Source organism: Pteronotus mesoamericanus, unplaced genomic scaffold (assembly GCF_021234165.1).
Source record: "Pteronotus mesoamericanus isolate MK-2021 breed Mesoamerican mustached bat unplaced genomic scaffold, CSHL_Meso_final contig_269, whole genome shotgun sequence".
NCBI classification, from domain to species: domain Eukaryota; kingdom Metazoa; phylum Chordata; class Mammalia; order Chiroptera; family Mormoopidae; genus Pteronotus; species Pteronotus mesoamericanus.
In genome coordinates, this window is record NW_026555114.1 from 2,629,332 (window position 1) to 2,656,164 (window position 26,833).

General features: G+C 35.4%; 1 protein-coding gene across 1 annotated transcript in view; it reads right to left on the reverse strand.

The window, feature by feature from the left end:
* VMP1 (vacuole membrane protein 1) overlaps positions 1–26,833 on the reverse strand; it is a 122,323-nt gene that overhangs the window by 11,821 nt on the left and 83,669 nt on the right. Inside the window, exons 8-10 of the mRNA XM_054574868.1 lie at positions 19,907–19,987; positions 17,160–17,276; positions 10,757–10,818 (exon numbers count right to left, since the gene is read on the reverse strand). Of these exons, the coding sequence (XP_054430843.1) occupies positions 10,757–10,818; positions 17,160–17,276; positions 19,907–19,987 (260 nt within the window). The remainder of the gene's footprint in view (positions 1–10,756; positions 10,819–17,159; positions 17,277–19,906; positions 19,988–26,833) is intronic.

A 26,833-nucleotide genomic window follows, 5' to 3' on the forward strand; every position in this document is an offset into this window, starting at 1 on the left:
TCAATAATAAAGAACAGTTTGCAGAATTTTAAATTTAAGATGACATGGCATGGAAGCTTATTGGCTTTTAGATCATTCAAAGTGATGTGATGAAGAATTGGTATAAAAAGTGGGAGTACTGACTGGAATTCAGTGTTGTCTTAGAACAATCCAATTATTCCAATCATTACTTAGGCAGAAAATCACTAAATGAAGTAGGTAAGAAAAAGAGTCATTATTTCTGCCATCAAAGAACCTAACGTATTTTGCTGTGTATAATGCACACCCACATTTCTGGCCTAAACTTTTAGGAAAAAGTCTCGTTTCAATTTTTTAATTCAATTTTTTGTTTCTACTTAGAAACAAAACCAATTATCATAGTCCAGGGTATTAATTTGCATATGGATATCATTATTGCTTTCTAGAGTTACACTTTTAAGATATAAGCATAAATAAAATTAAAAACGTTTATACAGATACTGAATTAGTACTGCCCATGTACAATGCTCACCCTTATAATTCCCTCAAAAGTTTGGGCAAAAAAGTGCACATTATACACAACAAAATACAATAATCTAGTAGGTGATGAAAGAAAAAGATACATGGAAAACTATAGTACAAAACCCAGTACATTTCTCAAAGTAACACAGGTAGTGACTACTCTCAGCTGTGCCAGGTACATGCACTTCTGCATAAGAGGAGAGTAGACAGACAGAACTCACGCTGATTCCCTATTAAATCTACAAAGCAGCCATTGGAAACTGACACTCTTGTCCAGATTTTCAGCCTCAAGCAGATTACCTCACTGCCTTCTAAGTGCTCCTCCAATGTCCCTCTTTTCTACCTCTGGGTGCTCATTAAATGCTGGTTTCCAACCCACATCCTTCTTTTTATTCATTTCTATTTTCCATCTCTACCTCACTAGTCTTTCCCGCAACCTAAAATACAAAGAGGTCTCTCCTAATAATGAATGAATTCATCAAGCCAAAAAATATTTACAGAACACTTGAAACGTTTCAGGCATGACCTTGACCTGCCTTTTCCTTTACCCAACAATTTTATGCAATCCAATATAAGTGAGCTTTAGTTTTCATCATTCTATAGAAATGGTCTAATTATGGTTAATAGTAACCTCCTAATAGTAACCTCCTAATATATATAATAGTGGCCAAAAAGTTCATTTGGTATTTTCTGTAAGATGGCTCTAGTAGCGCTTAGTTGTCTTTAACTTCATTTTAAACAATTGTTAGACTGTATTGTGACAGCTGTCATGTCAACGAGGATTAAAACAAAAACAAAAACAAAAACAAAAAAACGGACTTCCAGCCAAGGTGGATGCATAGGTATATACACTTGACCTCCTCGCACAACCAATAGGAGGAAACAACAAATTTAAAAAGCAAAAAATAACCAGAACTGCCAGAAAATCAAACTGTATGCAAGTCCAACAACCAAGGAGTTAAAAAAGAAACATTCATCCAGACTGGTAAGAGAGGTGGTCCCACATTTGTGTGCAGAAAAACAGGGAGGAACAGCTGGGGAGCGAGACAGACTGAGCAACCCAGGGTTCCAGTGCTGGAATAGAAAGTCTCAAAACCTCTGGCTGTAAAAATCTGCGGGGGTTGTGGCAGTGGGAGAAACTCCCAGCTTCACAGGGGAGTTTGATAGAGAGGCCCACAGGGTCCTAGAGTACACACAAACCCAGCCACCCTGGAATCAGCACTAGAAGGGCCCAACATGCTTGTGGGTAGCAGGGGAAGTGACTGAAAGCTGGCCAAGAGCTGAGCAAGCAGCTTTGTTCCCTCTTGGACCCCTCCCCCACCTACAGTGTCCCAAAGCGGCTACCTGGGTTGCCCCGCCCTGGTGAATACCTAAGACTCTGCCCCTCCCAACATAACAGGCTTGCTGAGACAAAGAAATATGGTCCAAATGAAAGAACAGATCAAAGCTCCGAAAATAGAACTTAGCGATAAAGAGATAGCCAGCCTATCAGATGCACAGTTCAAAACACTGGTAACCAGCATGCTCACAGAAACTGGCTGAGTATGGCTGCAAAATGGAGGAAACAATGAAGGCTATGCAAAGTGAAATAAAAATATACAGAGAACCAACAGTAAAGGGAAGGAAACTGGTACTCAAATCAACAATTTCAAGCAGAAGGAGGAGATAAACATCCAATCAGAACAGAATGAATAAGAATTCAAAAAAATGAGAAGAGGCTTAGGAACTTCTGGGATAGCTTTAAATGTTCCAACATCCGAATCATAGGGGGGCCAGAGAGAGAAGAGAAAGAGCAAGAAATTAGAACTTTTTTGAAAGAATAATGAAGGAGAACTTCCCCAATCTGGAGAAGGAAATAGACTTCCAGGAAATCCAGGAAGCTCAGAGTCCCAAAGAAGTTGGACCCAAGGAAGCACACCCCAAGGCACATCATAATTACATTACCCAAGATTAAAGATACGGAGAGAATCTTCAAAGCAGCAAGAGGAGTTTCCATAAGACTATCAGCTGATTTCTCAAAAGAAACCTTGGAGGCAAGAAGGGGCTGGTTAGCAGTATTCAAAGTCAGGAAAGGCAGGGACCTACATCCAAGATTACTGCCTCCAGCAAAGCTATCATTTAGAATGGAAGGGCAGATAATGTGCTTCCCAGATGAGGTCAAATTAAAGGAGTTCATCATCACCAAGCCCTTATTATATGAAATGTTAAAGGGAATTATCTAAGAAAAAGAAGATCAAAAACTATGAACAGTAAAATGACAACAAACTCACAACTATCAACAATTGAACCTAAAAAGAAAAAAAAAAACACAACTAAGCAAACAACTAGAATAGGAACAAAATCACAGATGGAGATCACATGGAGGGTTATCAGCAGGGAGGGGAATGGGAGGACAAAGAGGGATAAAAGACACAGGGAATAAGAAACATAATTCGTAGGCACAAAATACACAGGGAGATGTTAGGAATAGTATAGGAAATGGAGAAACCAAAGAACTTATATGTATGACCCATGGACATGAATTAAGGTGGCGGGGGAATTTTGGGGGGAGGGGTGGTGCATGGTGGAGGGGAATGAAGGGGAGAAAAAAAAATGGGACAACTGTAATAGCATAAGCAATACAACATATTTAAAAAATAAAATAAACTGAGCTCTCTGTCCTCCTGCAAAAAAAACCCCCATCAAAATCGGTGAATGTTTGTATAGCCATTTTAATACTGATGATGCAAGAAATATGCAACATTTTTGGCATATTATGCTTTATTTTTTCTTCTCTTTCCATTTATTTATTTATTTATTTATTTATTTATTTATTTATTTATTTATTTATTTTTAGAGAGCAGGGAAAGGAGGAGAGAGCAGATGGAGAAAAACATCGATGTGTGAGAGAAACATCATTAGGTTGCCTCTTGCACGCCCAAGTGGGGGACCTGGCCCGCAACCCAGGTATGTGCCCTAACCAGGAATCAAACGAGCAACCTCTCAGCCTGCAGGCCAGCACTCAAGTCATTCATTGAACCACACCAGCCAGGGCACTTTATTACATTTCAAGAAAGGTAAAAACTCAATTGCAACGCATAAAGAGGTCTGTGTAGTGTATGGAGAAGGTGCTATGACTGATCGAACGTGTCAAAAGCAGTTTGTGAAGTTTCTTGTTGGGAGATTTCTTGCTGGACAATGCTCCAAAATAGGGTAGATCAGTTGAAGTTGAGGCATTAATTGAGAACAATCAACATTATACCACGTGGGAAGTAACCATCATACTCAAAATATCTAAATCAACAGTTATTGGTGAAAATGAAAAATGTGCCATTTACTTCATAGAAAAAACTAAACAGACTTTCTGGCCAACCCAATACAATGTCAATTTCTCACATTAACAGTCCAACTCCAGAATCCTGTTTAATCTTTAACTATGCTGCTTTCCACTATCAGTAACAAAAATATAGAAGAGTTAAGACTCAAAAAAAGAAGATAAGACTCAAAAAAAGATAAACTACATGAAGAGGACATGAAAAGGAAAGAGTTTTCTACAAAAAAACCTAACAAACTTCAACTAAGTAAATTTTAAAGATCTTATTGGCTTTATTCCATAAGTCATGGGTCAGACAGCATCCCATCTAGCAGACAGAAAGGAGCTCTGGCCCTGGCCAGGTGGGTTGGTTGGTTGGAGCATTGTTTCATACACCAAAACGTTGTGGGTTCAATTCCCAGTCAGGGCACATACTTAGGTTTCGGGTTCAATCCCCATTGGGGGTGCATACAGGAGGCAACTGATCGATGTTTCTCTCTCATATCCATGTCTCTCTGTCTCCCCCTTCTTCTCTCTCTAAAATCAATAAACACATCCTCAAATGAGGACTTTTTTCTAAAAAAGAAAGGAGCTCTGAATAGCTGTATAAAATGAAAGAAGTCTTTTACAGGCAGAAGGAGGACAGAACAAGGAAATGACTAGGCAAAGAGTGGACAGCTTCAGGCAAGGTCACCTTCCTTTGCAGGATGGCGGGGGGCCATCAGGCAGATTATCTTTCTAGTGACGACCAGTAATTACAGACTGACTGGTTTAAGACTCCACTCCTAGGAGAGGGTGAAACTATAATTAAGTTACGTATTAAGTCTGTTTGGTATCATGGACTTATTAGCACAAGTGACTCCATTTTAGGCCTGTTGTCTCTTTTTTAACACTACCTAAATTACAGAAGATTGTGATAAAATCAGTGTGTATAACTGAATCTCAGCAGCTGGGGTCTTAAAACCTATGTATCCTTTTTTGGTTAATACAAATAATTGTGTTCTACACTCCTATAATTTTTCCTGATAATTTTACAATGATCAAAGTCAAAAACAATCAAGTACACGAACAGTTTTATATTTTAAAATGAAAGGATAGATTTTCTTTCTCTAGAAGACAAAGTCCAGGCCAACACAGCTCATTCTGACCACTTATTACAGAGCGAGGAACAAGAAACAGAATTAAGATTCAAACATTAATTACTCACCGGTTGAAATGATCTCTGTTGCCACAGGCAAGTCTGACTCTGAGGTCAAACATTAAGTTGACTCAGAAATAGGAGACAGCAAAGAAGAGCATGGAACATTCTGTATCTGGTAAAAAGTCCCTGCTCCAGCCAGCCCCATCCCCCAAGTTCAATGATTGAGTTATGGAAACTTTCTTGTGTGGTAAAACTGGAGACTTTGTCTTCTAATAAGACCCTGGCAAGCTGACAATGAGCCAATGTTCTGCATATGGTTTGTTATGGGTCATACGCTTAATGTTATTTTCTGGAAATTTTCATCTCTCTTTGGTGAGAATACTGAACATGTCATGACTTTAAAGTTAGACGTGGTTCTCTTTAAGAAATATGCCCAGGTCTTTCTCAGGGGAGAATGTCTAAGATTAAATAAAAACCAGTTTAAATCTTAAATTAAAAAAAAAACAACAGTGATAAGTAAAATGCCTTTGAAGCTCTAAAGGCCCCTGGTTCTTGGTTCTGTCCCTTGACTTATTTCAGCTCAGGATACTAAAGAGTGAAAAACTCTATTACATGTCTCATCTGTTTTTAGAACCTTCTTTCTGTCCTCCTGCCAAACATACCATAAACCAAAAAGCTTTTTCTCAAAGCTGTTATTTGTATTCTAACCTCTTTCAGAATATCTGATTCATCGCATCTGTTCAGATTTCCATATATCACTAACAAACTCTCTGATTTAGAGATGGATAATAGGGATAACTTTCCCTGAACCTAAGGACATTGGCAATTACTGTCCAGAACTGTCTAAGAAATAAATCTACTAATTATTATTTCCAAAGAGAATAACTGACTTTTAAAATCACAGTAAAACTTGGAATTTCAAATGCAAAAAAGAAACTGCAAAAACTGTTGTTCTCCAGAGCATCTGAGCTCTTGCACCCCAGCATATGTCGTCAGTCTGGCTCAAATACAGTCTAATAAAAAATTTAAAAAGATAAAATAAAATTACAGTAAATTTTGAAGGTAGAGCTTACATTCTCTCTGGGACCTTAGAGCTATCGTACAAAGACACACTGTACTAAAAATACCAGAGACCAAAAGCATACTTAGGTGTTCATATTTGGCTGGGCCACTCCATAGTTACATTGAGACTAGCAGCCCTTTGGGGACGGATGCTGCCTTCAGTCATCAGCGTAGCATTTAAACCTGTATAAAACACTTCACCTCACCATTACAGACGGAATTGGTCAACACTAACTCTTTGCCTGCCACCTGGGGGTGCAGAGGAGGAGCCTGGCCTCAACCAACAGTGAGATTTTGATCAATTTTGGCCCTAGGCAGAAGTAAGCTATCTTATCAAAACTACGGATTATCTTGCATTTATGCACAATCTTTCTGTTGCTTACTTTATCCTTCTTCTAAGTTGTCCCTTTCATCATACCCTTAGGCTCCTTACTATGTGTTCAGCTATCTTACACTAAGAAATGCTTGTATTTGTTCAAACGGGGAAAAAAAAAAAAGAAAACATTCAAAATGTCTATCAGTGGGAGAGTGGATGAATATCCAGTAGAATATATTGGTCAAAGTAAATCATTTTCAGCCACACACAATATTATTAGCACTATATAAGTGAAAAGTACCAAAAGATTACAGATAGTATGAAACCTTTTAAAAAAATTTTTTAAAGGATTTTTATTTAGAGAGAGAGTGGGGAAGGGAAGGAGAAAGAGAAGGGAGAGAAGCACCAATGTATGGTTGCCTCTCGTGCACCTCCTACTGGGAACCTAGCCTGCAACCCAGGCATGTGCTCTGACTGGGAATCAAACTGGCAACCCTTTCATTCGCAGGCCGGCACTCAATTGACTGAGCCATACCAGCCAGGGCTGAAGCCATTTTTATGCAGTAAAAGAAAAGTAAACAAAAAAGTCACATGTGAGTTATTTTTAACCACTCAAAGCCCATTTCCTTATCAATAAAAGAGGGATAAATAGCCATCATACACGGTTGCAATGAGAAGTAAATCGTAACATTAATTGAATGTACACGTAGAATGCTCAGTATGCTCAAAAAAATAGTATCCTCAAGAACTATTTATATAATCTTTGATTAAAAACTGTCCTGGTTAAAGGCATTTTACAGATGAGAGAATAGGGTACAGAAATGGGCACTTTCTTTAAGGAGAATTAGGCCTTTCCTCAATCTTCCCTGAGAACACGCAAAATAGTCACCTAGTAATTTACCTTTCTATCCAGTCAGTAGAAGTTTTTGAAAATGAGACTTTGAGAACACAGGTAACATAAAACTTAGGAAAGGTATTTAAAAAACCCCTATGCCTTGGAATGTTAAATCACTTATATAAATATGTTTCAACTAAACTATATGACATTTTGACATAGGACATTCCACATTTTGACTGGAAGTTGGAAAGGGTATCAGAAGCCTCCTAAACTGGAAAAAGAAATGCTACTCAAAAGAATGCTACTCAACTCATGTTGTCTGAAAGACCTGTGAACACGAAATGAAGTTATGTGTGGCAGAGTTCATATTTAAATTGGGATTTGTTTTGTCCAAAGCCTGTGTGCTCTTCACCTTCTACTCTACAGCTGTCCTTACTCTTGAGATTCACTTTCCTTCTTCCTTGCCTTAGTGTATCATCATTTTATTTTAAATTTAAACTGCTGCTGACTTTTTTCCTAGTTTTTTGAGGTTTTTTTCTTCTGCCACGGTCATTCTTCACTCCCTTAATTGTAGGCACACAGTTTTAAATATCCTTCAATAGGCTGTATTCCAAACTTTACTAGTTTAATTTGATGATGTGCTGGATACCATTTAGAGTTTTAATAGTGTAAAGAGGGAAAACCAATAATCAGAGGAGAATGCTTCCATGGCAAGCTACAGGCAGCATTTTGAGTTCCGATCAACAACGGGTCTAGGGAATCAATTTGACTATATTTCCCTTTTCTGAAAGAAACTGCTAAGCTACTTATGTAAAATAAAATGATTTTAGGTCTAATAAAATTTTTCTCAGGTGTTTAATGATCAGACTAGGGTTAGTAAGTCTATTTATTAATTATCATTTGAACACACTACTTATTCTATTTAATATACTGTCTAGAAAAGAAGTTGATGAGGTAATCTCTACAGATACCGGGGAAGGGATGAAGATATCAGGACATACCAACAACATCTGCCTCCTGAATACAATTTTAAAAATATGACACCACCCATCTAGTTAAATAAAAATCAAAATTCAGTAGGTCATGAGTATCTTAGAATAACTTTAAGTGAGACCATCTTTAAGAAGAAAAGATGACTGGAGTTTTTTTGAGGGGCTATGATCAGAGGAGATGGTAAAGAGAAGGAAATTCTGACTGTGAAAAACATAAGGAATCCTAACTTTAAAAATGATGGTTTAAGCTTAAAGACACTTTTATTTCTATTTATTATAGATAAGTAATATAACTTCTTAGAAACTCCAAAGGCTAGAGAAACAGAAAAACCTGGGCTAAATATATTTTTTCCTAATTTTTATTGGCCAGAACTTTAAATTTCGACACAATGTCTTCATTTATTCACCAGATATTTATCTAGTACCTGCTTTGTGTCAATCAAGATGCCAAGTGCTGTGGATATAACAGTGAATAAAAACAGGCATGACATCCGACACTAAGAAGCTTATAGGTTAGTGGTAGAAGGACAATAATCATATGCTTTCAAACATACATGTAAAAATATAACTGTTAGCATATGTAGTACGTGCTGCTAGAAATAGGGGTCCCTAGGAAAGAAGGTGTTTGACCTCATCAGAGAAGGTACTTTGTGAGCGTAATAGCTGAAATCTAAAGGACATTGCCTAGACCAGGGGCTTTCAATGAGCTGGTGGTGGTAGTAGGGGTACTTGCCATGGGACCTTTGGCAATGTCTGGGGGCATTTTTGACTGTCACAACAGGGAGACACAACTAGCATCTAGTGAGGAAAGAATAAGGATACAGCTGAATATCTTAAAATGTACAGGAGAGTCCCCTACAACAAAAAATTATCTGGCTTAAAATGTCAACAGTGCCAAGGTTGAGAAATCCTGAAGTAGGCAAAGGGAAAAACATGAGTCAAGACCGTGGTGGGAGACTCAAGCAGAGAAAACAGGCGCTAGACCATTCAAGGCTTTACAGACCCTGTTAAGGAGTTTCAGCAATACTCAAGAATAAAGGGGAAGAAAGTAAAGGGCTTCAAGAGGAGGAGGAGCTGGGGCATGAGGACAGTGGTGGCAACCTGCTCAGAGTAAGATTTTTAAAAAGTTACTAACTGCAGTATGACGAACAGATTGGAAGGGAATGCAACTGGGTATGGGTGGATGAGATAGGTAGCTAACTAATCTAACTTTTTAGAAACTCTACAGGCTGGGCAAACAAAAGGTAGTAGTGCTGAGGATGTAAAAGCAGTCAAAGAACTTCCTTCTATACAGTGCATCATGGGAAAAGGAGAAAGGAAGAATCGCAATCACTCCCACATCGGGTAGGGAGCTGCGCGCCCCGGTGCGTCCTCCAGAGTTCTCTCAAGGTGAAGCAGGGATCCCTAAGGAGTGCCTTCTTTGTGCGTGAAACTAAGGGATAAGAGTATTCCTTCTTTCTTCTTGAATGAGACATATGGTTACTTACCATCTTATTTGTAAGGATTCAAGCAACAAAAACTGGAGTAATTAAATTTTAATGTACAAGCTATATCCCACATGTATAATCAGACGCCTAGGAAGTGATAAAACCAATGACTGGCTCCACTGAGTATATCCGCAAGGATGTGTTTTTCTTCAATTATTATTACATTAAAAACTAAATAGAAACTATTAAATACTATTTTATTATAAAACATACATAGAAAAGAGAAAATATAATATACAACCTATGGTTTAAAGAATAATAAAAATAATACTCATGAACTCACCTCTAAGTGGCAATTTTTTTTAAATAGAAAAATTTTCATAAATGTTTTATTTCATAAATGGCTTTTGAGATATAAATTTATGTTAAAACTACATAAAGGACACTGAAGGTGACACTTTCCACCACTGCTCAGTAATATTATTAAATAAAGAAAACCTCTCTCATATAAATACTTAACAATTCATATATTTAAAAGTTTCATTTAGTATCTGACAGTATTCACATTCCAGTTGACAGTTAATTTGATCAAACAAAATGAGTCCTTTTTTTTTTTTTTTACTGTTTTATCAAAGTCAACTCCACAAATTTGTAACATTATCCTTTAAAACATAGGTTAAAACTGGTCTTACTTCTATACACACAAAAATAAAAGCTTTGGAAAGAAGCTTTTTAAAATGGCCTGATTTTTCTCTAGTGATTGACATATTTTGGTACTATTATACCACCTTATCATGCCTTATATAATGAAATATTAACATTTTATGTCAGGTTTGTATTTAAATTAAATGTAACTGTGTATCTGGCTAAAAGACATAGCATTGTACTAAACCATTATAAGACAATAGTGACACATAAGAAATAGAATTTATTTCTTTGGAGTGGCAATAGACTCAAACTCCAAAGCTTCTTTTAAATCAAGAATTGTATGACTGGATATATGTCTGGTTTAAAATGAAAACAAGGATAATATGAGCTTCATCCTTTCCAGCTGCAGTTCAAGAAAGTCTTCAATTTAACTAATAACAGGGCAAAAAGTATTCCCTCAAAAAAAGAAGAGCTATCACAATTCTATTCCAATTAAGTATTTATACATTTCCTCTCATTCAAACAGTGATATTAATATTAGTCCTTAAAGAATTACTCACCCAATAAAAGCCACCATCTGTTCCACTATGTGTTTGCTGAATGTTATTATAACAAAAATTTTCTGCAAAGAAAACACCAGTTTTAATATGAAAATAATTATTTAATATTAATAAAATGTTAAAATAAATATTTCTCTCATCAAAAAATAAAATATAAATTCACAGTTCTGGTAAGTCTAAAAAGGTGAGGTGCTGTCTCTAATTGCAATTCAAAAATTCTTTATAAAAAAATAGGAAACACGATTTGCTACCTACTATGTATTTTAAAAATGTTTTTCCTTAAGCACAGTTCTAGTCTTATTAGGATACATGACCAAGTCAGAGGGAAAATATGAGTCATGAAACCAAAGACTGGGTGGACATTCCAGATGTCTTATGTATCTTAGAATAGTGAATACAACTGAAGTCATGGGTCCCCATAGAGCCCCCAGCACTGAAATTAAAGCTGGTCAGGCTGATGACAGAAGTCTAGACTAAATCTAATCCTGGGAATCTTGAAAAGACTACACAGTTAATGGGAAGTTTTTGTAGAAGGACGTATCATGAAAGTTTCATTGTTAGACCCTGAATGAACCTGGATATTTGGATTCGGGTACAAACACAGGCATCAACAGATTGCTGAGGATCATACCTAAGTCATTTTCAATTTTGTGTTATGGAGGTAGTCAATAACACCATTAATTAAAAATGTTGATACCTTGCCTTACAAGTAAAGATGCCTTTAAGAGCCAATAGCTAGTAAATATTCTCAACTCAATTCAGTAAGTGTTACAAAAATGGATAATATAAGGCATTATTAAGAGTTTTCAAATACACAAAAATGAGAATACTTCTTTGATGGCCGGAAGGTTATTTATATTTTTCTATACACAATAGAAAGATGGTAAGTACTATATACATGTATGTATGTATGTATGTATGTGTGTGTGTGTGTGTGTATAAAACTGTAAATGCCATTAGTGGTGAAAGCATTGTGATAGAGAAGTTCAGAGAAAGGAAAGGTCATATAAGTACAATTAATTAGACTCAAGAAGGTGATATTAAAGTTTAAGTTAAAAAGGACTGAAAAGTGCAGGCATAGGTAAACACAGTTCACTTTTCACACAACCACACCAAATTACAACTAAACTAGAACCACCATCACTCTGAACCATCAGAAATCAAGTTGAATGGAAGTCACAAAATTACGGAATTAAAGAAACTACATCCATCTAAACTGGTAGGAGGGGCAGAGATGTGGAACAGGCTGGTCCCTCCCCCACATGTGATAGATAAAAATTCAGGAGGGATATCTCGGGACTGAGGAGTCCCACCCCCACACCAGAACCCCCCAGGCCAGGGTTTCAGTGCCAGGAAGATAAGTCACCATAACTTCTGGCTGCAAAAACCAGCAGGGACTGAGTTGGTAGAAAAAACTTCCGGAGTCCCAAGCAGTTCATCTTAAAGAACCATCATACAAACTTACTCAGAATCACTCTCTTTGAGCTCCAGCACCAGGGTAGCAACTTGAAAGGCACCATTGACATACAGGAAGGAAGTGAAGCATTTGGCATGAGGGTGAGAGCTGGGCGACAGTCTTCTCCCAGAGAGAAAAGCAGGCAGAGGCCATTGTCCCTTTTCTGAACCCTCCCCCGACAGAGCCACAAAGCTGGCAAGCTGGTGCCATATCTGAGACTCTGTCAACCTGACTAACACTGTGTGCCCAGGCCTGGAGAACCTGTGAGGCTCTGTCCCACCCAACTTATGGACCCGCCCAAAGTGTTAACAGTGACTTTTCCATATGAATGGTTGGTCTTGGTTCATGCTTTACAACTTCCTAAATCCTCTCAAACAAACAACAGCTGGCTTCAGCGAGCCCCCAGCCCCTGTACCTCTTGCTAGCGGCCCAGGGCCCAGCACTAGCAGGAACCAGCCTAGGTCCACAGCTTGGCTTTGCCTGGGAATCTCCAAGCCCTGTACAAGTAGCATCCATCTCAGATTGCTTTGTGGCTCAGGCAGGGTGGCCCCAGGCAAAACACAGGTGGGGGCTGACCTTGGCCCGTACCACCCTTGGAAACCTCAGGGCAAGCGCACCCAGTGGACAGCTACAGACCACGTCAGGGTACTACTACCCTGCCCCTGCAGAGCTGATCCTCCACAAAGGGCAGAGGTTGGTGGTCAGTGGTCACAGCCAGTCTTTGCAGCTGACAGGTCAGGGTAAATCCCTCTCATTTACCTGCCAACAGCAACGAAAGCTCAATTACAAGAGATTGTACTCAGCCCACACAAAGGGCACACCTCAAGTACGCAGCTTGGGTGACGGGAGGATGTGTCATGGGACCCTGTAGGACACCTACTACATTAGACCATGCTACCAAGCAGATCTACCTAATACATAGAGACAAACACGGGGAGGCTGACAAAATGAGGAGACACAAGAAACATGGTCCAAATAAAGAACAGACCAAAACTCCAGAAAAAGAACTAAATTGAATGAAGAAAATCAATCTATCAGATGAAAAGTTCAAATCGTTGGTTATCAAGATGCTCAAGGAACTTAGTGAAGACCTCAACAGCATAAAAAAGACCCAGTCAGAATCAAAGGATACACTAATTAAAATAAGGAACAATTTACAGGGAAACTACAGTAAAGTGGATGAAGCTGAGAACCAAATCAATGATTTGGAACATAAGAAGGTAAAAAACAAACAGTCAGTGCTAGCTGGTGTGGCTCAGTGGATTGAGTGCTGACCTGCGACAAAAAGGGTCACTGGTTCGATTCCCAGTGTAGGGCACATGCCTGGGCTGCAGGCCGGGTCCCCAGCAGGGGGCATGCGAAATGCAACAACACACTGATGTTTCTCTCCTTCTCTTTCTCCCTCCCTTCCCCTCTCTAAACATAAATAAATAAAATCTTAAAAAAAAAAAAAAATCAACTTGTTTAAAAAAAAACAACAAACACGGAACCGCAAGAAGAAAAATGAATCCAAAAAAACAACGATAGTATAAGCAGACTCTGGGACAACTCCAAGAGCTCCAACATTTCCATCATAGGGGTGCCAGAAAAAGAAAGAGCAAGAAAGTAGAAATCTATTTAAAAAAAAATAATGAATGAAAACTTCCCTAATTAGGTGAAGGAAATAGACATGCAAGTCCAGAGAGCACAGAGTCCCAAATAAGATGGATGCAAAGAGCCCCACTCCAAAACACATCATAATTAAAACACCAAAGGTTACAGATAAAGAGAGAATCTTAAGAGCAGCAAAAGAGAACCAGTTAGTTACTTAGAGGGGAGTTCCCATAAAACTACCAGCTGATTTCTCAAAAAACAAACAAACAAACAAACAAACAAACAAAACTTTTCAGGCTAGAAGGGACTGGCAAGAAATACACAAAGTCATGAAAAGAAGGGACCTACAGCCAAGATTGCTCCACCCAGCAAAGCTATCATTTAGAATAGAAGGGCAAATAAAGAACTTCCCAGACAAGAAAAAACTAAAGGAGTCCACCATCAGCAAACCATTATTATACAAAATATTAATAGGACTTATTTAAGAAAAAGAAGATCAAAACTATAAACAATAAAATGGCAAAAAAAAATTCAAATCTATCAAGAATTGAAGCTAAAAAACAAACTAAGCAAACAAGAGGAACAGAGACAGAATCATGGAAATGAAGAAGGTTTCGATGGATTCAATGGTAAGAAGAATCGCAGACAGATTTATTTATTAAATATTTACTGAGTCGCTACTACATGCCAGATGCTATTCTAGGCAGTAGAATACTTTAGTGAGCCAAGAGATAAAAATCTCTGCCCTCATGGAGTTTATATTCCTGTATATGTGTATGTTGTGGTGGGTGGGGAGGTAGAGAGGCAATAAACAATACACATGATAAATAAATTTTATGGTACATTAATTATACATGTGAACGTTGACTTCTCACCTTCTTCATTATTAACGTTTCTAAACATCCTTCTACAGGCTGAGGACTTCAACTTGTAGGAGGGAAAATCCTGATTTAACGTTATTGGGTGGGCTGCTTTGACATTTTTAGAGGAGGTTTAACAAACAGCAAAATATCAATAAAAATAATAGTATTTATCAAGGAAAGCTGTCCAGTTTAAGATGTGGGGAAAAAAAGAGAACCAGAAGAGACAGGTTTACTATTAGATTACAGAAAAATCTGTGTGTGGTGTCTCCTGTTATTTCAGAAATAGTTACAATGTTTATGTTACTCGTTAATATTGCTTACCCAAGGAATGAGAAATGTTTGTAGCCCTGAACTACAGCTGGATGTACATCAAGTGACATGCCTTGAGAAAGCACGTCTCTCTGATAAAATGTAACAAAGAGAACAAACATATTCCATGTTCTCAGTTTAGTAAAGGAACTCAGATTCTTCCCTTTCAGAAACACAGATGGATTTTAACTTTCTTTTTTTTCTCCTTCCACACAGAAACAGGGAATGAGCTTTACCTTTATAGAGGTTGGTTTGAATATCTGGGCCTTAGGCACATATTTTATATTCTCTAACAACTCAGTTCCCCCATATGTGAAATATGGGTAATAACCACCTCACAGGACTATGCTGAGATAACCAATGCCAACTACCTGGTGTAGGTCCTGATAAATGGCAGGCACCAAACAATCCAGTTTTCTTAATCATATAAATAATTTATAGTTAGGAAGACAATTCAAAAGACTGGAAAAAACACTGAACTTGAAACCAAAAGACTAGGGTTCAAATTCCAGCTGTTACTTACGCTTAAGTACCTATTACTTATTAAACTCTGGAAGCTGGACAATTTCAAAATGGGAGTAATAATTTCTCTATCCCAGGATTATAATGATTAAATCAGATGACATACACTAGGTACTTTAAAGTGTGAAGTATTGCACACACACACAAACATACACAACATTATTGTAACTTAAAAAAAATCTGAGAATGTTTAAAAAATATACTGTTTTTTACTATGCTCTAATGGAAGGTCTGTTAGGTTGCATATCCTATCATTAGTGTACTTTTAGCATAATAAAATTTACTATAATTTATGGAAGAGTACTATCTAAAGCAGGATGCATATTTATGGATTCCTACAGAAGTTACTGTTATAAAGAGAACTAAAGAAGTCTGTTGTTACTTTCAAAGGACGCCCCAAAGCTAAATGATAGCTTTTTTCTTCCCCTGGAAAGAACTGAAAAGAATGTAGAAAATACTATCTTCAGATACACTGCAAAATAATATATTGTTCACCGCAATATTTTATTATTTGAAAAATCCTGTTATGGTATTTAAATCTTTACCAAAGAAACTAGCATTATAATATTAAAGAACTCATACTCATCAAAAAATATGCTTAATTTAAGTGGGAAAAAATATATTCCTTGAAAGAGGAAAATCACATCCTTGAAATTTTGAGTGATTTTCATGACAGGAGAGTATAGGACATGTTCAATGAACTCATCTCAAATGTCAAAATCTAGTATTAGAAACTGGGCAGGCAGAAGCAGCTGAAAATTTTGTTTCATTCTTCCCTTTAAGAACTAAAGGTAGAAAGATGTTAAGCAAAAACCGGGGAGATAGACCTGTTTTTAATTATTAAGGAATCACACCAGGATAGACATTGCCTTTCCTTTGGTGAATGCCTCTCTTTGTTGCAAACCTCATTGATTAAGAAATTCTTTCCAGGTTAATTTTATTTTATTCTGGTGAGACTTTCCCTTAGAAGGAAACAATTCATATCACAGTCCTAGAAGCACATATCCATTTCCCCTCATTTAAGTTTTTTTTAGTCTCTTTTCTTTCCTTTAGTCATACAGTATATACTACAGATTTTGTTAAAAATGGCTTTGAAACAGATTTTCACTTCTCTAACCACAACCCACATCTTTTTGCTTCTTCAGAGACCCCTTTCTTCTCCATTCTCTCTGACACTAACATCTGTCTGGTTTTCTGTAAAGGATACTGGTATCTTGAGAGGAAGTGTTATATACAGTGTGTGAAAGAAAAGTAGAAATAGTGAAAGGAAATATTCTCTCAGCTCACGGTCAGTAAAGGTACATTTTTTGGACTACATATGCGAAAATGATAGACATTTGGTAAAAGTCCTAGATGAACAGTTTCACAAGGCAAAAAGTAAAATAAAGAAAGATGAACAAATGAGGGTAGAAACAAAGAAGGAAGGAAAACAAAGAGAAAAATAATAAGAGAGCTCAATTTTCCAACAGGGAGGGGGAAAACCTGCCAAAAATCCACTAACCTCTAAATGACATGGTTAGAAACCTAAGCAAGCTACCAACTAAAAGAAGTAGAACCGAAATCTTAACAATTCAGCTTGGAATGGACAAGGGAAACATATTTCAGTGCCTTTTAGTGGCTCATTATCATTATGCAGGAGATAAGACAATAATATGATTACCTGAATATGCATTTTAATTATTGCTTTTCCAATCAAGGTTGCACCAAAGAAAGTCCAAAAAGGTACAAGAAAGTGTCCACATGTTATTCCAGCCAGATCAAATAGAGGATTTGGAATCTGCAAAATAAATTAAGCAAGTAAATAAATAAATGGAACTTCCACATATAATCCAAAGAACAGTTTACTTTTACCACCTGGAAGTAAGTCCTTACTCATACTACAAAGAGATGTATGGTTCCTTGATCAGTACTAGGCTGTTCAGAAGTTCAGGCAAGTATTCTAATGTGTCTATAAATTGAGTCTCACATTCATCTCAGGCTGTTGTTCAATCTGTTCAAAGCAAATCAGCTGTCCTTTCGCTTGCATTACTTATGGTTAATGTACCATAATATACTTTTTCTATCACATTAGAATTGGATAAAGCTAATGGAGCCACAGTAATTTAATGCTATTCAGTGGATACTTGGCTATTTGGTAGCCGTTTTCTAAGGTGAGGTATAAATGAGAAAAAAATCTTAAGATTATTTCAGAAGTTACTAGGGTTTGAAAATCTTTTAGCCTGGAATAGAATATTATCTATATAGTGTAAACATTCTTGTAAATTCACAAATACATTTATGGGTGGATGTGCTTTTACTTCTCAACATAAAAAAATAACTCATTATTTGTATTTTATTTTATGAGAGCCTAAAGCTGCAGGGCTGTATGATACATTCTAAAAAGAAAATAGCCCTGGCTGGCGTGGCTCAGTGGACTAAGCGCTGGCCTGTGAACCAAAGGGACTCTGGTTCAATTCCCAGTCAGCGCACATGCCTGGGTTGCGGTCTGGGTCCTTGGTGGGGGACACGCGAGAGGCAACCACGTATTAATGTTTCTCTCCCTCTTTTTCTCCCTCTCTTCCCTTCTCTCTAAATATTTAAAAAAAAGAAAGAAAATAATGTGTGGCAATACAAAAGCACTGATTCAGATGTTCTGAATATTCAGTACCAGACAAAGAGTGATTCACAACAAATACCTTTCCCAAACATTTCCATATTTCAAGACTGCTAAAAGATAATTTCATGTAAAAATGCTAAGAAACCACAGGCTGTTTTTGAGTGCTTCATCCATTTTTTCCCCCACAGAAGTACTCAGTCCTTGTGGCTGTTAGCCAAACTATAAGTCAATTAATTTATATAATTTCAGTTTTGAACTTTCAAAGAAAAGCCTAGTTATTTAAAAAATATTTGTCACATACATCTTTTTAAAAACATGGCCACATTAAATTAGAATTCAAGTATTCTTTTATTAGTAACACTTGGATTCAATAACTGTTTTGTTTTTCCCATCTAAATTCAAAGCCTTTATGCAATTTCATCTGTTTTACAACCATGTAATACCAGTATCATGTCACAGCCTTACAACTGTCATTTCTTATATATTTTCCTGTGACCCTTACAACTCTGCCAATTACAATTTTTGTCAGGCTCCACAACACACACAAGTGTGAACACCCAATCATCACACTTACGAACAGCAGAGGATCCACATACATAACCTTAATCCTCACATCAGCCTTTGTAATGCATGTCTTATTGCTCCATTTTGAAAATTAACGACCTAGAGCTTAAACAGAATAAACTGACTGAAATTACATAGAGTAAAAACTGGTTTAGGAACCTAAGCCTGACTCCAAAGCCAATTCTTTCTACTATGTCACACTACAACACACCTATGATTGCTCAAATAGTTAAGATCAATATTGTGATAAAGGCACATGCATATTTTAGAGTATCTCTAGGATGTTGATATCAGGTAAGATGTTTTGGCACCCAATGATCTCCTTTTTGGCCATATGCTTTGTTAAGGGGTGGAAAAGGGGTACTCAAAGATGTATTAATGTTCTAGTACGTAAGAGAGAAAATAGCTGGGTAAGTAGACAATAATTTTGTGAATTTTACTTATAATGGTAGCTTTTTTGATATGAACTAGTTATACCTAGTTATTCTGGCCAAATGCACCAGTGAACTACCAAAAATTGTGCACAGGCAACCAAAGAAAACTTCAATCAAAAGGCTCCATTTCAAATATGATTGTTTCTATTATATTTGAAAATGACCAGGATAAACGCTAACTCATCAAAGAATGTTAATTTCACAAATCTGCAATTTGAGACATTAAGAAAACTTTTTTCAACTAGGGTTTATATTCAATATTATTTTGTATTAGCTTCAGGTGTACATTATTGTGAAGACATTAAGTTTTCGACATACAGGGCTTCTTAGTTCACTCCAGCCAAAGATGCCCTTAATTTTGCAGTATTGTTCCAATTATCTAACAAGGTGTTAGTGTCACTTAAGACAGGTTTTATACAAATTCTTATTTATACTAACACCTGAAACTTTGGAAGAGGAAGACTACTTTTCTATAACTCTGGAAAGAATGAAGTCATTGCTCTCTGGTTAAATGCACTCCCTTATAAATTCTGCATGGAAAGGATTTTGTCTCTTGTTCGTACTGAATCAAGCCATCTAGGCCTGAAGTCATCATGGCATGATGGAGTACTTAGAAGTTTAATAAATGAAATATGAACTTATCCAACAGAAAACAGCTCATCTGATGAGCAAGATGAATGAATAATAAAATTATACACCACTAAAGGTGATAGCATTGTTGTTCATTCAGGCATGTATCTTTAAAAACAAATTGGATAAAAATATAAGTCCACCATTTATTTGGATTTATCACTTTTAATACATTTTACTTACTGAAGCACAGGCCAAAATTCCAAAAAATCCAACCTTCTGTACTAGGTTCTGAACTGCCAGCTTAGCCCGGGAGGCAAAGTCCTACATAAAAGAAGGATATCAAATCATTACTGAAAAGTACAAGGAGGAAGGAAAGATGATTGTTTACAGTTTATAGTATTAAATGTCTCAAGGTCTAAAAGCATCGATTCATTTAATGAGTAAGATGAATTATTTTTAAAAATTACAGGTTGCCCTAGAAAACATGCAAATAAAATCTTGATAGAACATTAATTACATCTTTAATGATAAACTTGTACCAGATTTCAAGAGTAAGCCAAAACACTGTTATGGTACTTCATTTTTTTGGATCCTCTCTGATTATCTAGGGATGAACAAAATGCTATAAACTAACCATGAACCAACTCATTATTTTGGAAATACTGGCCTACCACATCTATGTCTCTTCCCTTCTAAAACTTGCCAGACTTGCTCCCTGATTAATATCATGGTAAGAAATCATAGGATTTTTCAAGACAGCTGATGAAGACACCTGTGCAGATCACTACTCAGGAGATGGAAAAAACAGTTATGTGGTAACAACTAAGCATTCATTACGCGTAAAAGCAAAATAACATCCTACATTTGCACAGCTTGTGCTAGTTTATAAAGTGTTTTCACAAATATTTTACTCAAGACTTTAAATAATCCTAGGGTGTAGATAGAGCAGATTCTTCAGACTCTGAAATCATTGCTCTTTTTATTTCTCTGTTGCCACTTTTGATGCTGAAACATGCATTTGGCTGGCTAATTTCCATAATTTTCTTCTTTCAGCATGCTGATATTACAATTATGTATATATTTTTCTTAAAAGTACCAATCTGAAATTTGACTATAATCCTTTCTTATTTTGAAGTGGTATGTACTTCAATCAAAATTTAAAAATATTAGCTACTGTGTAAATGTTTTTTTAAAAAGTGTTCACATCACAGAATCTCTTCCTCTCTCTTTAGTTCAGTAATCTAATAGGCAAGAATCTTATAAAAAAGTCAGGATATTAAAAAAAAAGAGAGAGACAGTTCCTTCATAGAATAAGAATAGGATATAAACCACTTCTCTAAGCTACAACACAAGTTGTATATTCCTACTTTAAAAAACAAACAAAACAAAAAATACCTTCAACAAATAATATGTATAATAACCCTCTAAGTTTCTACAACATTAAAATTTTAAAAATTTAAAAATAATAATACCTTCCCCCTACTTACTTGTTGAGGATGGTGAGAAAGTCAAAGGAATTAAACCAATAAAGTATATGTACTTTAAAAGATATTAATAGTCAATATAAACAGTTTCAAGTTTAAGTACATAGGCTCTCAAAGTTAATTATTTACTAAAGTCTACAATGTAATTTTGTAATTTTACAATCTATTTCCAAAGAGAGAATTTTTCTTTTGAGAATTAGCCTTATTTTTAAACAGCTGAACTACTGCAGTAAAAGCCACTTTCCATTTTAATTCAGATCTCTAACTGAAGATTCAATTTTTCCTCGTAAATTAACAAATATGTACTAAGGGTGAAATACTGATTTCATTGATTTAAAAACTGTTTAAGACTATATAATAAAATTCAGTTTTCCAAAAGAACATAAAAATAAATTACACTCCCATTTATTTTGAATCACTTACACAATAAATTACTAAATTTGTAATTTATTAGAAGCACTAAATAAAAACTGGTAAGCCATAATGAAAAGATGTTTTGAGATTTTAACATGTCAAACAATACATTTAGATAATGAACTAGTTATGAAATTTTCATTAATATAGCCTGAGAGTTAAAAATATAAATTCAGGAAAATGCCTTCTTTTATAACCCTTAATATCTTCAGAGCAAATCCACTCTAGTAAGAAACAACAGTATTCAGTTGCTAAAAAAAAAAAAAAAAAGTAAAAATAAGAAAAAGGCTATACAAATTTTATTTTAAAGATAACACTTTTTATAAATGTGTTTTCCAAGTCAAATATATGTGGGGACATTTTTCTATCACAGGATTTATGTACTCCTCAATATATAAAATTATAGACAATCAGACTGTTGCATAAAGTAGTATAAACAAGATCAACATTATTTAGAAGGTTTATTGTTTTTTTTAAAAATTTCAATTACAGTTGACATACAATATTATAGGTGTCCTGTTTCTTTGTATGTCAAGGCTTTAGAATCTTATATTTATTTAAACCAGGTGACTATGTTAGTGCCATCATTTTAAACTGATGGTGTTTCTCTAATAGTCATACACACACACTTAAATTGGAAAATAGTATAATTATACCAATGAGTTTATACATAAATATAATTAAACATTATGCAGATCATCTTATATACAAAATAATAAAAATATTTAAGCCTATAGAAGTTCAAGGAATCATATTTTTAAAAACAACCTGAAAGTAAGGAGCCATTTTATCCCTGTGGGACAGAATCTCTTTACTCAACAGAAATCAGACAAGAACAAAGGAAAATAGACTCCTTGTTCTTTCAGATGCCTGGGTGCCCATCATCAATTATTCTTAATAGGTCTTCAAGAATTTTTATTTGAGGGAAGAGTTACTCTATCCAAATAAGTGAAGTAAAAACCTTCCTTAACCTTATTTTTTAAAATTATGTTTTAGCAGGCATATCTTATAAGGAAAACAAGTTAAGTGCCTTTTAATGGGGAGTTTTTACTTTTTAAAAAGTCTATAAGTCATGTACTGAAAATGAGTTTCATAAATCTTATGTGTTTAACACACAAGCACACGGTGACCATGCTACTTTCGGTTCCTATAATTTATTTTCCAAGTCTTTCACAATATTCTTAGAATTGAAATTACATTTGTACATTAAACCACCCACGAGCATTTATTTAAGTTATACTAATATGAAGTCTGTACAACTGTTTTCATTACAAGAAACCAACAGTACAAGAATATGCAGCTTGAGGAAGTATTTTCTTGATGTTTTTTCCTTGCCAGCGCAATTAAAACTCAGGGAATCAGAGTATTGGTATTTATACCAAATTTAAAATAATTTGCAATAGTAAAAGAACTCATGTTTAGATTTCATAAACACAAACATTTTGTTTTTATTTTAAACTTATTTCACTTTAAAGTTATATATTCAAAACTTACTGATATGCCTTTAGAAGCTTTATTAATATAATTTTATTGAAATGTCCTTTTACTGTCTAAAATATTTCACATGTAGTTGTACTTTGCTTGTTGCTCTGTAGTTTTAAAACTTTATTTTTTTTGTAAACAACTTGGTAATTTTTCATTATTTGCATAATTTGACAGCTTTCTTATGTTTATTTTAAAGTAACATTCTGGGTATTGAAATATTTATACTTCCACCTGCTTTAAAATAGAGAACTGTACTGTGGGTATATTTTTTGACAGTAAACCCAAATAAGCCCCCCGTCACCAAACCAGCATAAACTCCTATATTAGTAAAGTTTAAAAGAACCATTTCTAACAAAATTTGCTATTCTTTGTAGGCAATCAAGTAATATAAATAAGCCAAGAAAAAATATGCACCAACAATAAACAACATTTTAAAGAGAAAGTTTAACAAATTAGTATTTTAGGAATTCAATATTCAAATAACACATAAAAGAAAATTAGTATTTCACTTTAATTGTTTTGGTGTATTTGTGGGAACAATGTAGTAAGTTTAATTTGATTACTTCCTCAGTTGTTATTCTTCATTTTTTAAAAATATCTGTACAACTAAAACCAAATTCCTTTTAATAGTTTCATTTCTCTGGAATCACATTTCACAACGTTTACCTATTTCACAATTTAAGTGCCTGAAAGTTCCATTCTCTGGCTCTACCTAAGTAAACAGCATGCGTTTACAATTAGTTATCACATTACTTTCCACTTTTAAAAAATAAACAAAATACAAGTAAATAAAATGATCTTTCTTACTTCCACTAACAGTGATTGTATACATAACCAATCATGTTTCTGAAACTAAGGAGAGACACTAGGAACATCTCCCAGTGACTACAAAGAGGCAGATGAAGAAAAGCTAAGTCCTTATCACTGAGATTTCAAGGAATAACAACCACCACCACCACACGAAGTCTTAAGTATGAATATTCTACATTACTTTTGCTTCACATTTCTTTTTCCTAAGAAATATTATATATTTATGATTAAGGGAGAAGAGAAACGGTATTGCTAATTATAATTGGCTTGCAAAATATCAATCTTTGAATCTAAAGATGTCAACTTGCATCTAAATATATGAAATAACATTTATTTTCAAATAGCAACAATCATCTGTTTCATTTTCATAAGTGATCACATGAAATTTCAGGAGCTCTTTAAAGGTAACAGACAATTCCTACCCATGTTAAATGAACGCAGTATTACTGGAGAAAAATATGTATTTGGTTAAAAGCTCATGTTAGTTGGAGTTGACTTATTACCATCAATGTAATGGTAACTGTTTAGTAATTTTATAAATTATCTGCCTTCTTAATACATTATATGTTAAAATTGCTGAAATGCTCTTCTTGGTGTTTGTATTAACAGTGACTTCATAGCCAATATTAAAAACCACAGAGCAACTCCTGCAATAATAATTCCTTGTATATAAGGGAAATTTGTTAAAATATATTGTATTCGTGAAGTTCTTTTGCCATCTCAAATGTTAGTGTGTCCTAGTCAATTAGGTTGTGTCAAGCAAGCAAAACTCTATTAACCAGAAATAGAGCTAAATACTAAGAATGACTTAATGTTATAAGCTGTTTCAGTATCATGAACAATCACTCTGAAATATTAACTTGTTATTGAGATTCCAATAACCATGGAGTGATTTTCTACGATGAAATCATATTCCACATAGTAAACAACACAATTACAGGGTACAATTATTTCTCATCTTCATGGAAAGTGCAATGAAACATAACTCATAAGTTCAAATATTTCTTACCTTAAAACAGACTAAAATGTGTCTTAATTACAATTTTCCACCCATTATCAGTTATTTATATTTTCATATAAAAATATAGAGCATTAATTCATTCAATTTAAAGTGAACAAAATACTTTTACTGTTGACTTCCTCAGTAATGTCATTTATTTAACTGCTATGTTTTAATTCTGCATATTTGAATCCTCTCCTTTAAATGAAGTGTGTTTTCAAAAGAGTTACACATCGCTAATTCTGTTTCTGAATTATAATGGACTCAAACACACTAATGAGACGAAGATTATTAGGAAATAAACTCTACGATAATAACAAGAAAAAGTAGGGATATTAACTTGATAATATAAAGTGACTGTTAAAAATTTTAAATTTAGTACCAATAGGACCTGGATTACAAAATGCACAAACATTTACCAGAAAGTAGTAATCAGGACAGGGTTGTGCAACTTTGGAAATGAATTGTGTGGGTTTTTTTTTAAAAAAATATTAGTTTCTTAAAAAAAAAAAAAAGATTTTATTTATTTATTTTAGAGAGAGGGGAAGGGAGGGAGCAAGAGAGGGAGAGAAACATTGATCAGAGAAACATTGATGCCCCCAACTGAGGACCTGGCCTGTAACCCAGGCATGTGCCCTGACAGGGAATCAAACTGGTGACCTTTCAGTTTGCAGGCTGATGCTCAGTCCACTGAGCCACACCAACAAGGGTGAAAATGAAAAGTTTTAATACTCAATTTATGGCTTTTACATTATTAAACCAGAGATAACCACTGGAACTTAAAGAAATTAAAAAGTAGGGCAAATTCTGCAATAGTGTAAATAGAATACATCACATAAACACAGTTCCAAAAAGCAAAGCAAAGGAACTTTATTCTGAAAATAACTTGGAGACTTAGAAGTTTTATAAAAAGATTATAGAGTTCTGAATCAAGATGGTGGTGTAGAAGGATTAAGAACTCACTTTCTCCCATTAACAAACTGAATCTACAGCTACATATTGAACAATTACCTCTGAAAGAAACCCAGAAACTAGCTGAGTGATTCCTAGTATGATGTCCTGGCTTTTGGTGCCTGCCACCCAGGGGACCTACCCTTGATAATCTGGCTCTAGTGGCCAGTGGGGTTTGTGTTCATGCGTTCAAGGATAGTAGCATACAGAGAAACAGGTCTTGGCTGGCTTTTCGCCCACGGCTCAGTGCAGAGAGAGCAAACAGAAACGCCCACATTCCAGTCTTCCTCTGAAATGGGTATATTTGTGTTTTTTTAAATTTGTTGCCTGAAGGCCTGTCTTCCAATCAGACTGTATCTAGGTGCTGAGTAAGCTACTCCCCTTTGGGACACTGACAGGTCTCAGCACACCCTCAACTACTGGGAGATGCTAAGAACAAAGACAATAGACAACAGACAATCACAAAGGATTAAGAGACAACCAAGAGCTAGGGTAGGGCTGAAGGATAAGGTTCATCTCCTACAGGAAGCCACTCCTTAAAGAGTGGGAAAGGTGGCTCTTTCGTCTAATGTAAGTAAACCAACACGGAGAGTGAGTCACAGAAAATGAAGAAACAAAAGTTTGTTCCAAAGGAAAAAAAATAAAAACAAAAAACAAGATAAAGCCTCAAAAAAAGAACTTAAATGAAATAAAGATAAGTGATTACCTTACAGTTCAGAATAATGGTCATAAATGTATGCACTGAGGTCAGGAGAACACAGTATGAACAAAGAAAGAATTTTAACAGAGACAGATAATATAAGAAGCCCCATGCAGGACTCACAGAGGTGAAGACTACAATACTGAGAGGGAAAGCTCAACAGAGGGGTTCAGCAGTAGATGAGATAAAGCAGAATAAAGAATCAGCAAACATGAAGACAGATTAGTAAAAATCTTCCCATCAAAGGAGCAAAAAGAAAAAAAATGAAAAAGAGTAAAGACAGCTTAAGAAACTTATGGGACAACAACAAGGGAACATATATT